The sequence below is a fragment of the Habropoda laboriosa genome, unplaced genomic scaffold (assembly GCF_001263275.1).
Source record: "Habropoda laboriosa isolate 0110345459 unplaced genomic scaffold, ASM126327v1 scaffold176, whole genome shotgun sequence".
Taxonomy (NCBI): domain Eukaryota; kingdom Metazoa; phylum Arthropoda; class Insecta; order Hymenoptera; family Apidae; genus Habropoda; species Habropoda laboriosa.
In genome coordinates, this window is record NW_017100321.1 from 1,339,154 (window position 1) to 1,351,094 (window position 11,941).

The 11,941-nt window shown below is 31.4% G+C and overlaps 4 protein-coding genes across 4 annotated transcripts; 1 reads left to right on the top strand and 3 right to left on the bottom strand.

The window, feature by feature from the left end:
- Positions 1-1,653: 1,653 nt before the first annotated feature.
- LOC108574235 (39S ribosomal protein L33, mitochondrial) lies at positions 1,654-2,665 on the bottom strand. Its single transcript, XM_017936776.1, has 3 exons — positions 2,538-2,665; positions 2,204-2,307; positions 1,654-1,991 (listed from the first exon to the last, which is right to left on the bottom strand). The coding sequence occupies exons 1-3, from the start codon at positions 2,576-2,578 to the stop codon at positions 1,936-1,938; spliced, it is 201 nt and encodes a 66-aa protein (XP_017792265.1). The 5' UTR covers positions 2,579-2,665; the 3' UTR covers positions 1,654-1,935.
- Positions 2,666-3,273: 608 nt separating this feature from the next.
- LOC108574233 (DNA replication factor Cdt1) lies at positions 3,274-5,907 on the bottom strand. The gene is made up of 6 exons (XM_017936774.1): positions 5,123-5,907; positions 4,785-5,037; positions 4,364-4,700; positions 4,091-4,273; positions 3,769-4,016; positions 3,274-3,680 (listed from the first exon to the last, which is right to left on the bottom strand). Exons 1-6 carry the CDS (start codon positions 5,905-5,907, stop codon positions 3,312-3,314), a joined length of 2,175 nt encoding a protein of 724 aa, XP_017792263.1. The 3' UTR covers positions 3,274-3,311.
- Positions 5,908-7,338: 1,431 nt separating this feature from the next.
- On the top strand, positions 7,339-8,013 carry LOC108574234 (mpv17-like protein 2). The gene is made up of 2 exons (XM_017936775.1): positions 7,339-7,497; positions 7,576-8,013. Exons 1-2 carry the CDS (start codon positions 7,339-7,341, stop codon positions 8,011-8,013), a joined length of 597 nt encoding a protein of 198 aa, XP_017792264.1.
- Positions 8,014-8,396: 383 nt separating this feature from the next.
- Positions 8,397-11,553, bottom strand: LOC108574232 (CAS1 domain-containing protein 1). Its single transcript, XM_017936773.1, has 11 exons — positions 11,439-11,553; positions 11,239-11,335; positions 10,906-11,164; positions 10,563-10,820; positions 10,251-10,486; positions 9,967-10,188; positions 9,573-9,894; positions 9,256-9,495; positions 8,892-9,182; positions 8,606-8,824; positions 8,397-8,522 (listed from the first exon to the last, which is right to left on the bottom strand). Exons 1-11 carry the CDS (start codon positions 11,551-11,553, stop codon positions 8,397-8,399), a joined length of 2,385 nt encoding a protein of 794 aa, XP_017792262.1.
- Between the last annotated feature and the right edge of the window lie 388 nt (positions 11,554-11,941).

Sequence of the window (11,941 nt, forward strand, 5' to 3'; positions counted from 1 at the left end):
GGTACTAAGGTAGTAGTAAGTGTGAGCAAAAAAAGCCCGTGGAAAGAACTATTTTTTAGGAATATCCTCGTACACGTTTTATTTTGTATTCGCGTTCGTATAACCGCCAAGCGCAAAAAATAATCTAGTAAAGATAAGAAATATTCATCAAATAAATAAATACACTTTTTATTCTAAACACTACTGTAAACGTTGATTTACATTTTTTCAAATATAAAATAATAAAATGTAAAATATTAAGATATGATTCTAATAAAATGATAAATGTCGAATATGATCAAATTTCTTCTTCTATATGTAAACAGTAAAAATAGATGTATCGAGGACGTAGGCGTAAAAAATGCATACATAAGAAACGCGAAAAGAGAGCGAGAGAGAGAGAGAGGGCGTTGCGACCGCAGAATTATTGAACCCCATTGCAAATGTGAGAGAACAGTTGGGGGAAGGAAAGAGGGAAAGGGGGCGGAAGGAAACGTGGGAGGTGGATGGGAGCAAGAGAGTTGTAAAAATAACGCAGTTAATTAGCAGCAAACCACTTAGCGAGCTCGAGCCCAGTGCACACACTGTAATAAGCAAAGAACAACTCACGGGCGAAAAACGCCCTCGAACGCGAGGCAACTGAAACGCGCCAAGGCCCAGACGAGTCTCTTTTTCTCTCTTTCTTTCTCTCTCTCTTCCCCTCTCTTTCTTGCTTTCTCCTTTCCTTTCGTTTCTGTTTTGCTTTTCTCGCCCTTTCTTCTTTCCGCTCGCACTCCTCCCAACTCTCCGGCGCGCTTTTCGTTGCGTACTGTTTCCTCCTTTACCGGCTGCTCTGCCGAGTCAACCATAAACAACGGACGTTTTAACAATTTCGCTGTTGCGCACTGCTTCGAAATTCATTGTGCCAGAAAAAACGCGCTCCGCACCGAAGGTTCATTTGTTTCGTGATTTTTCCATGCTTAGTTTCTCCGTTCTGAGAATTAATTTTCTCCCTTCAGGGTCTAACCTTTTTCATGGGGATAACCGATGTAGAGCACTTTAATTGCCGGTTGACCGTTTACATGCTGCGAAGAACTAAAAATACTATCGGGAACGTAAATGGAGTCCGTAGAATTTCACGAAACCAGTCTTAAAATTCGAGACGATTTAAAATTACATTCGATTCAATCGTTATTTGTAAATTATCTAAGAAAATAAAAAAATTTCTTCATTTCAATGCTTATCGAGGAAGCAAAGAAAAACACTGTACGTTTAAAAGTTTTGCTTGAGATAAAAGAAGAAACGCGGAAGATGTAGATGTCAGGAGCTGTCGCGTGCACAATCGTGAAAGATAGAGACGATTCGGTCGAGAACGGGGCCCTTTTCGCGACTGCAACCCTCCTTTTGCCCACGACAATGGTTCCTCGGGAGAAATTGAATTGGCAACATCAGTAAACGATGCCGAGTTGCCCCCGCACTGCCAAAAAGGAGTGAAGAACGAAAAGGAACAGGGTAAAAGAACGCAACTCAGGGAAGGGGTAGGCGAAAGAGAGAGAGAGAATGGAACCGTGTTTCACGCCTCGTGAATTTCAAACCGTTTGAAATCCAGGTGGAAATAATACAACTTTGCGTTCCTTGTTAAGGATCAAAGGAAACCTACCCCAATCTCGATTTCGAGGTCCTCCGTTTCCCTTTCTCCTTTCTTCTCTGTTGCTCTGATTTGTTCCTTTCGATGTACACACAAATAGACGCATAACTCGTGCAAAACGTCTAATGTCCGTACGCTTTATTCAAAACCACTTACGATGACATCTCATTGTTTTTCGCGTAAGGATCGATTCCTTTGTACAGAGTATATACATAAATGATTCTAGTTCTTTGAAAGTAGTGAATCAAATGATACACCAAGTACTGTCATTAATTCTAAACTAAAATTGGTATTTTATTTGATACATTTTTACAGCTTCATTTTGCTTGTTAGGGCCCTATACCTTTAATTTTCTTTATTTCCCGGTAGAGCACAACATCTTGAACTGAAAATATAGAACTTTAATGATTTAATTGTATTACTTGCATATACTACTTCAATTTTTATGTTTTATTTATTGTACAGTTTTAAGTGGACGTGTGACTATTAAGATTTACACGATTTGAATAATATGAGTTTGAAGAAGGGATGAAATTGTGTTTAATATATAGTTAACTAATATTTATGCAACTTTTTAAAATTATAATATCAACTTACCATAAGGATCAAACAATGTTATTTCTTGCTTATCAGCTAATCTTTCCCGAAAACGTACACGTTTATGACCACTTGCTACACTTTCTAGTAATACCAAAACAAGTCTATAAACAAAAGACAATGCTAAGTTGTACTTATTATTTTATAACAGAATTTATATATATGTGCACATAAAAAAATATTCTTATCGATGAATTACTACTTTTAAGTAAACGTTACAACATTAATATTAAATGAAAAGAAATAATATATTACGCACAAATGTTTCATCAGTGCAAACTAACCTAACTTTTACATTTAATGCTAGATTAAATACAAATTTAAACATACTCACTTGGATTTCGCTTTTTTGAGTAACACATTTGTCAGAAACATAATTCTTAATTATAACTATGTATAAAATTCGATTTATACCACTATACTTTTGTAAATATATATATTAATAACTTTGTGAAATAAGGTTACGAAGTATTGGAACTTAAATCATCTTGGCGGACTACTTTATCGTCAGTTGGAAATGAAAGATACATTGGACTTTCCATTTGTAGAATAATAAGATATTACTTTTATCAACATTATAATTTTTCGCAACATTAAATGACTGATTATTATTTTTTATTTGTTACTTAATAAATAAAATACGAAAAGAAAAAACTAAATAATTATTTATGACATTTTACAACATATATTTCTATTACATGTTTTGGCAGTGCATAGCAAATAAATGACGTGCTATTTAAAGTAATGCTAAAATAAAAACAGATAAAGTATATGCATTTATTATTTAGAAAATTGTATTATCATAATATAATACGAATATTTTATAAAGACATTATAAATTTATTTGGAAAATGTAACAAGTAGTCAATTTATGTGTAATATAGAATGAACTATCTCAAGAACGAGAAAAAATAAAGATTGACATACATTCCTTACAAAAACTAAACTACTTCGTAGAAAAAAATTCACTGAATATATCGTGCGCTCATAGTTTGTAGCATATACATTGTAAAATATAAATGATGTTATCCTCATAATTAAATTGCGTAGATGATAACTTGTGTATACATCATCATCTTCAAAAGAAAGAGAATCTGTAAGTTCAACATCATGACGCCGTAATTTTGTTATTAGCCAAAATTTCTAATCTTTTCACCACCTTCCCAAGATCAATTTCTTTTTGCAACTTTAAGTAATCTATTTTTCGTACATTATGTATACTAGTCCATGTGGGTATTAGTGTACACAACAAACGTATATGCTCCTCTAATTCAGTCGTAGTTAATTTCGCTCTGTACGAATTCTCTAATTTTGTAATAACAAATTCCATTGGTAAAACTCCCTTCTTCTCAGCAACAAAAATATTACGCAAAACTTTAACTAACTCCGGTAGTCTTGAATACATTATAGCTTTTTTCTCGACGTTAGGTGTACGTGTCATTGCTTCTAATGCTTTAGCAGCTTGTCTAGCTCGAACCTAACATAATAAAAAACATTATGTTAAAAAATAAACGAAAAAGACATTAAATATTATGAGAAATTCTGACACAAAACTACATATTTACCTTCTCAAGGAGGGCCTTTGGTATGCCTTTAAGGGTTGAAGTAATATGATTAATTTGCATAGTAGGTGTAGCAGGCGGAGTATCCACGACAGTAATATTAACTTTCCGCATACCGCCTTCAGTTTGTGTTGAATTATCCACTTCATTCTTTTGTGGAGAAAGCGTTTTCGAAGTCATTTTTGCTTCGGCTAGTCGCTGCAATGCTTTTTCCATACGAGTACCACAATTGAACAGTGATTTTGCCTTGTCTAAGAAAGTTAATTAATATTAATTTAAAACCCAGAATACATTTAAAATCAGAAGTATACGACGTATTTCATACCAAGAACATCTTTGGCAGTTGTCACTTTTTCTACATTAGGTGGTTGTGGCAAATCAGCTTGTTCAATTGGCTTACAACTTTCTACATCAAACTCAGGGTGCCAGCGCATGATTTTTTCTTTTGGTACGTGCATTGGTGTTTCTAAACTGAGTAAAAATTTTGTATGTTCGTCCTTTACTTTGTCTGCAATTGAAAAGTGAAATGTAGTAAGATATTTATAATATGTAAGAAAAAAATCTGTGGACGATATTTATTTAAAAAAAAAGCCGATACCGAGCAGGATGTTGTAAAACCTCCTCCGTCTATCTAATAACACTCGTGGTCCCATACTAGCTTCAGCCGCTGTTTTCAAAACATCATCGGCATCTGGTGTATTTCTTCCACTTTTTTCTTCAACAGCAGGTGTGAGAATCATCTCATATTTATCTTGTTTAGATATAGAACCAAATGTGTGATGTTTCTCCTGATTATAAATATATGCAGTTGGAAAAATTGTTTTAATTTGTGCTAAATGTTCCAATGTGAAATTTTTGCGTAATAACTCTTGAACTGCTGGTTTTAATTTCTTGAATGTTATTGTTTCTTTACGGTTAAATAGCATTGCAGAAACCTACAAAATTGATTAGGTAATATATAATTACAAATACACAATAAATTAATAGTGAAATAATTTTGTACATAATAAACAACATACTGTATCTACACATCTAAATCCTTCTGCCAAGAATCTATAATGATACGGCAATGGTAATGTAGGAACACCACTTTCAGCAAGAGATAAATATTGCTGATAAGCTGGTGTTTTAGTTGGGCTACTTTTCACAGGGCTTGGAGTTGATTCTTTAGGTTCAAATAAAATTCTTTTTTGAGGACTGGCATTTAATAATTGTTTATTCTTCAAGGGGCTTAATATTGCTTTACTGGGGGATTTATATGCTTTTGGTGGGCTGAAAGTGGTAACACAAATATTATAAATACAGTTGAATTAAAACATATGATAAATAAGAGCTTATCTTCTGATAAATATCTTACCTAACTGGTATCTCAAGTTGAATCTTTTCAAACTTCTGTATCTGAGGTTTCTTAATGTCATTCTGTTTTTGCACTTGTTCCAATCTTTGTTCGCAATTCTTGAAGCGTGCAATAGAGGCTTTTAATTCCATAAGTCTAGATGACTTGTTAACTCTACTTTTTATTTCAGTGAATGACAGCTCTTTTTTTACCAACCTATCCATGGTTGAACTTTTTTTAGGTGTAGTGCAATTGACTGAAAATTGTTCACTTTGAACATTTGTGGATGAGTTTTCAGCAGAAGCATAATTTTTTTTAGGTGTTCCTGGATGTTTCTTCTTTGGGCTCAATGTTCCTTTCTTTTCAAAAAGTACTTTTTTTGCATCTTCTGCAATCTTTTGAAAACTTTCCCTAATATCTGTTTGCCCCTCTTGTCCAGATAATTTCCGTGAACGTGTAACTCGAGCTCGAACATTCTGTTTGGGTGTTTTTTGAGCATTTGCTTTAGGAGAATCAAATTGAATATTCCGAACAGCTGAGTTTGGCTTTGCAGTACGATTACCTACTAACTCTTTACCAGGTATAAGAACAACTTTCGGACTTGTTCCCATTGTTTTTTCTTCTTGAACCGGAGTTAGTGCTCCGGATGATTCGGAATTATTCTTATTTACTGGAGTTCGACTTTGACTACTCACTGATGTCGATTGATCTCGATCAAGAAGCAAAACCTTTGCCTTGCTCCGTATATCGTCAGTTGCTTGTCGTTTACGCGTATTAAAATACGCCGTTACTGACAGCTGGGACATTTTTCTATATACGAATATATATAATGTGTGCGTGTGAGTGTGTATATCCTACAAAAGTCTGTTAAAATTTTCAAAATCTTATTGCACTTACTTACGGACTCCTAACTGTGGCAGTAAGCATTAATGACAGTGCCGCGTACGATCCCGCCTTTTTTATCAGTTTACGCGCCAAGATAGAAGGAACAGATGTTATCGCTATACTTCACGCGCGAAATTTAAATATTGCATCTAGTTTATATAAATATATAATTGTGTTTTCGCTACAACTTATATACAATGCCGCTAAAACTGATCTGTAATTGAAAAGTTTACTATTTATGAAAAAACAACACGTTACTTAAAATATATTTAGCAGAAGTAATCATCTAGTACGATATTCAATAACCAATCATGAGCTTTCCTAAAACGTACTGAAATAAAAATGTAATTGGCTACTTTAAGTTAATAATATAACTGGTATTATCAAATTGTACATATATAATCTTAATAAAAAATGAATTTTATTTATTAAATATCATAATATCTTCTTACAATGATTCATCTGTGCTTATACATTGAAGGGAATACCTAAAATATGGCTTCATAATCGTTGACAATCAGTATGTACTACGTTGAATCATCGAATTATAAACATAAACTTCTTAGTTCAATACAATTATGTAAATTACGTCACTTGTAAATATAATAAGATAAATAATATCAATGGCTCCGTTATATTGAAAGAATATAAAATATGCCAGATAATAATACAGTGTGAAGTTTAAGGTGAAAGTAGGATAATTTAAAAAAAATATAAAGTATTCAGTGAGTAAATCTAGGGGTTGTTTTTTATTTCTAGACGAAATATATCTATAACCATCTATAAACATATCTACGCTTTTACATTCTTTTACTGCTTGTTCGGCATTTATGTAATATGTGCTTATCTATAACCCATATTATAATAACCCATATTAATATTTATATATGAAAATTTATAGTCCTCATTATTTATGTACATTGTCTTCTAAAGTATAATTATAAATGCAGCGTTCGGACTTCAGAATATTTTATATAGTAGGCAAATTGCTAAATTAGCTGTGTACTTATTTCGTTTTTAAAAATAACTTTAAACTAAATACAACAGATATTTGATTTAATAAAGTTATCATGTCAAAAAGCTTAATAGTTTGTAAAACATGTGTATATGACAATGTTCTTTTATGCTAGTGACAAAATGTTAATATCATAAATATCGATAAAAATCTGTAACAGTATTTTATACTGTATTAAATACTCACTACTAATCGTAAGTTGATTCATTATCATGTTTCAGAATTGTAATATTTATTTTAATAGATTGAATTTTTATTCATAAATGTTTCAAAAATTATACACCAACCTGTTTATTTTAAATAATACATAACCTTAAAACTGTGCTTCTTTTAGATAATGAATATTACTAAAAATATAAGTATAATTATTAACAAACTACCTGCTATTAGCCTACATTTATTTTCTCCTAAATATTTACTTTATACAAATGTGACTATATCCATTTCTCTTTCTGCTATGGGGGATGTATTAGAACAACAATATGAAATATTAAAGGTACTTGATTAGAACAATTTTGTTTAATGCTTTTTATTTTAATTTCAGATAAAAATTTCTATTATAATTGTTTTGTAGGGTAAATGGGATAAGTGGAGCTTAAATAGAACAAGGAATATGGCAATATCTGGCATGTGTATTGGTATAGTTTGTCACTATTGGTATAAATATTTAGATGCTAGGTTACCAGGTCGTACATTTAATATTGTTCTAAGAAAGGTTGCTATAGATCAATTAGTCTGTTCTCCACTTTGCATAGCAATATTCTTTTTAACACTGGGCATTTTAGAAAACAGTAGTTGGACTAAATTAGAGGATGAAATTCTTAGAAAAGCACATAGATTATATGTAGCAGAATGGGTTATTTGGCCACCAGCACAAGTTTTCAATTTCTATTTCCTGCCAAATAAGTACAGGGTTTTCTATGATAATACTATATCTCTTGGTTATGATGTTTATACTAGTCATGTGAAACATGATAACAGAACATGCAATTCAAAAAATACTAAACATTAACAAATTGTTTCTAGATAGGCTAATTATCTAATTGAATATGTAAATAACAGATTTTTATTTTAAAAACAGTAATTTCTGCTGTACTTGTTGATTTTTTATTACTGACTTCTTTAACAACTGTAAATTGTACTGGTCTTATTTGTAAATTTAAAAAATTTGTAAATATATGAATAATTAGAATTAGTTGCAAAAAACTTCTTTCTTTACTTATTTATTTTCCATATTATAAAAATTAATAATGTAAGAAAGAACCAAGTACGTACGATTTTTTATTATTTCATGTAGCTTGCATGAAAAAATGGTACAAACTTATATATATACTACACGTGATATTTACATGTACAAAAAATGTCTTTCTTACAATGAATAATATAAAATTTCTTTTAAAACATTCCATCATGAATACCTATTGGTACAAGAACTGCAATAAATAATAACAAATTACGGGCTACCAATCTCCAGTCATTTGGTACTGCATATGGTGCTAACACCTGTGTTAATCTATGTATCTATTGAAGTAAATGAAATATTGTTATATGTTTGTTATAGATAAACGTGTTATTTTTTAAATTAAGAACATCTAAATACTTACTTCGTGACTTGCGCATATAAAAATGAACGATGTGACTAAAAGATTTAATACTGGAAACCTGGGCATTAATACTAATACACCATGTGAATCTGCTGCCAACCAAATGTGACCTTGTGCGACTAGAGTTTCTAAACTGATTCGACCTAAACCAGCCAAAAGAGCTGAATGTTTTCCGCGTAATGTTAATGATGCATTTCTCAGTGCTATATACCCTATAATCTGTAATTGAAATATTACTTAAATTTTACGGTTTATCGTAAGTGAATTATAATTTATAGATCATTACCGGTATAAAAGCAACATAGGAGTGAATTTCTTCACATTCCGACACGGAGTGACATAATATAGTAAAAGTAGTGTAAGCAGTTAAAGAAATTAATGCCAGTAAAGAGGATAATGCAGTTCCTGGAATGTGATCTATCCTTTGTAAAGCTACAAGACCTGCCCCAAAAGTAACTCCCCAAGCCACACTGTATCTGTCCACTCTCCAACGTGACCACCATTCACGTATATCATCATCGGTTGTAACAAATAATGCTTTCCAAGGTCTTGTTAGAAACACTTTTTCAAAAAAAACCTATTACATGATCATACATTATGTATTTTTGTAATATGTATTTTTGTATGTAAGGTAATTTATAAATGAATACCTCTGACATGTATAATATTGTGATCATTGATGCAAGACCTAAAAGTTTTAAAGCAAGGTACAATAGAGCTCTTGGTCCATATTCATTCAGACTACCAGAATATATTCTTGGTGGTAGCCATGCTAGGAAATAAATGACTAAAAACCAGAATGAGACCAATGGTACAAAATGATAAAATTGATATGGTCTGTTCATACAAAGGCAGAGAGACACTGTTAAGCAATTTAATCTAAACATTACCTGTAAAGAAACACATAGATATACCATGCAACTTATGTATATAAGTATTTAATATTTCAACGTTTTGTAATACATACTCTAGCAAACCTCACCAAGGAAACATCACCTGTTTGCCAAAAGTAACAAAAATGTCCATATCCAGAAATAAATAAATAAGCAGAGTTAATTAATCTTAAATACATATAAATAGGCAAAACATTTTTAGCCCCAGTAACATGATAGATTAACACAACAGCCTGCATTAAGCCTCTCCATTCATCTGTTTGTTCTCGGTTTAAAGTTCTTGGTCCCCTTTCTCTATCTTCAGTAAAAAATAATCCAAGAGCCAATATATATCCAAGTGGTAACCAGAAACTAAATTCACTGTAGTACTTATTCTCCTTCATAAAAAAATTTGTTCTAAATATAAGTAAAAATATATTAATAACAATTTTCAATAGTCTTAAATAAAAAAGAATAACTTGTATATACCTATCACACAAATAAAAGTAAGCTAAGATGATTGACAACAGAGCCAATGATGTCATCAAAGTATAAAAATCTTGTACTTCAGGTTGTTCAATCTGTGTAGCTTCAGAAGTATTTGCTTCTTCTGTATCTTCCACTTCAACAGTGGTAACGTGTGAGTAAGAAATTTCGGTTCGATAATGACAAAATTTTCTATATAACCACATTCCACCACCAATTACTATACTGTAATGAACTGTTACTTACTATTTGCGTGAAGTATAATATAACAATATGTAAACAATTACCACAGAGCAAGTGCAGACAAACTTAATAGTTGCAATGTTGTTGCTGGTTCTGGATAACTGCAACAGCTACCATCATCAAAATTCATATGATCATTGCAGTAAGTATTTAATAATATTTGAACCTTGTGCCGCAAAGATAGAGGACTAGCTAAGTATCCATCAGGACTTTGTTCTAAGACACCTGCACCAACAAGTTTACTGCTTTCCCATATATGAACTTCACTATGAGATAGTATCTGTGTGTGACCAATATATAAATAATTTAGTATTTTAAAAGAATAATTATTCAATAATTTACAAAACAAAACCTACCTTTATTGCTGCTTTATTACACAAATTAATTTGTCTATTATCTATGCCTGATAATTGAGCTGGTAGCCTTTCTTTCAATACAGGATCCTGCAGCATCCATAAATACTTTGTATTTTTTTTAGCTAAAAAGTCTACTGGTTGCACAAGTCTCACTAATCCCATACTATACTCAGAATACAACTGAGTATCACTGTTGTTATTAGCAAGAATTGTCATTACTCCACAGCCTGAAACAATTAAGCTAGGTGCATCAGTTTTCTGAAAAGTAACAAGGTCATTAATGTCTACATTTAATTCTTATTAAAAATTCTTAGAAGTATTTATATTAAAAGTAGTAAATTACCATCCAGCCTCTAAGGTCTTCTATCATAAAATTATCCAACTGAGGCCTCCATAAAAATTGTACATTGAGTCTAAGTTGTGCATCATTAAAATTTAAATCAGAATTTGCTGGCAATTCTGTTAGATCAGATGCTTTTCCATCAACTATAAATTGTGATATAAAAGACTTATACAATTGCCTAATTCTAGAATCTCCAATAAATACAAAATGATTATGGTGGCCCATGAAAGCTAGATATCTCAAACATCTGCGACTGTCTCTGTACAAAATAATGTTTTTAAAAAATATCGTTTACACATATAAACATTGAGATTATGAACATTAAATTTTTACGTTTGTGTGTAATAGTGCATCATACAACCATAAGGTTGCCATTCTTTATCTCCTTTGTATCTTCCTTCTGTTAATAACCACTTACAAGAATCACTACCTAGATAAATTAATTATAATTAGGTATAAATTATGAATAATAAATCACATGGTTTTATGATTTTAATCAGATAAAGGGGATTAAATAATATAAACATTTTTACCATAGACAAGATGCATTAATCCATGATATACAATAAAACAAAGGACAAGTGCAGTAGCTAGTTTTTTTGCACTTGCCACAGTAATTAAACTAATAAAATGTTCTGCTGAAGTCATGAATAATTTATCTTTCAGTTACATTGACACTAGAACAGAAAATTTCTTTTTGAAGTAAAACAGTTTACTTCCTGTTAATATATAACTAACAATTATATAAAGTATTGCATTAAAATGATGAAAAAATAACAGCGTTACATTATAATTAGAAAGATTAATGTATGAACTTCACTGTTCTTCTACAGGATATAACACTATTAAATTGTTTGTAAAATTGAAGGAACGGCGAAATGCTGTATTTATTTTATTAACAATAATTCTGGACACAATTTGCAATTCCAGAGTTTCCAGAGAGAATATGTAGTACTGCAATATAATCAATTTTTCGATTGGTTGTTTAAATAATGAGTAATATCAACTAACGTTCGCAAAACTGCAATAGTTATGG

Coding starts and splice junctions, on each gene's coding strand:
- LOC108574235 (XM_017936776.1), bottom strand. CDS start 2,578: ATGTTTCTGACAAATGTGTTACTCAAAAAAGCGAAATCCAA. Junction 2,308..2,537: donor CTCAAAAAAGCGAAATCCAA/GTGAGTATGTTT, acceptor TTTTGTTTATAG/ACTTGTTTTGGTATTACTAG. Junction 1,992..2,203: donor AACATTGTTTGATCCTTATG/GTAAGTTGATAT, acceptor CTATATTTTCAG/TTCAAGATGTTGTGCTCTAC.
- LOC108574233 (XM_017936774.1), bottom strand. CDS start 5,907: ATGTCCCAGCTGTCAGTAACGGCGTATTTTAATACGCGTAAACGACAA. Junction 4,701..4,784: donor GATTTAGATGTGTAGATACA/GTATGTTGTTTA, acceptor TCAATTTTGTAG/GTTTCTGCAATGCTATTTAA. Junction 3,681..3,768: donor CAAAGGCCCTCCTTGAGAAG/GTAAATATGTAG, acceptor TTATTATGTTAG/GTTCGAGCTAGACAAGCTGC.
- LOC108574234 (XM_017936775.1), top strand. CDS start 7,339: ATGAATATTACTAAAAATATAAGTATAATTATTAACAAACTACCTGCT. Junction 7,498..7,575: donor AACAATATGAAATATTAAAG/GTACTTGATTAG, acceptor ATTGTTTTGTAG/GGTAAATGGGATAAGTGGAG.
- LOC108574232 (XM_017936773.1), bottom strand. CDS start 11,553: ATGACTTCAGCAGAACATTTTATTAGTTTAATTACTGTGGCAAGTGCA. Junction 11,165..11,238: donor ATGCACTATTACACACAAAC/GTAAAAATTTAA, acceptor TATTTTGTACAG/AGACAGTCGCAGATGTTTGA. Junction 8,825..8,891: donor CCTATGTTGCTTTTATACCG/GTAATGATCTAT, acceptor TTTCAATTACAG/ATTATAGGGTATATAGCACT.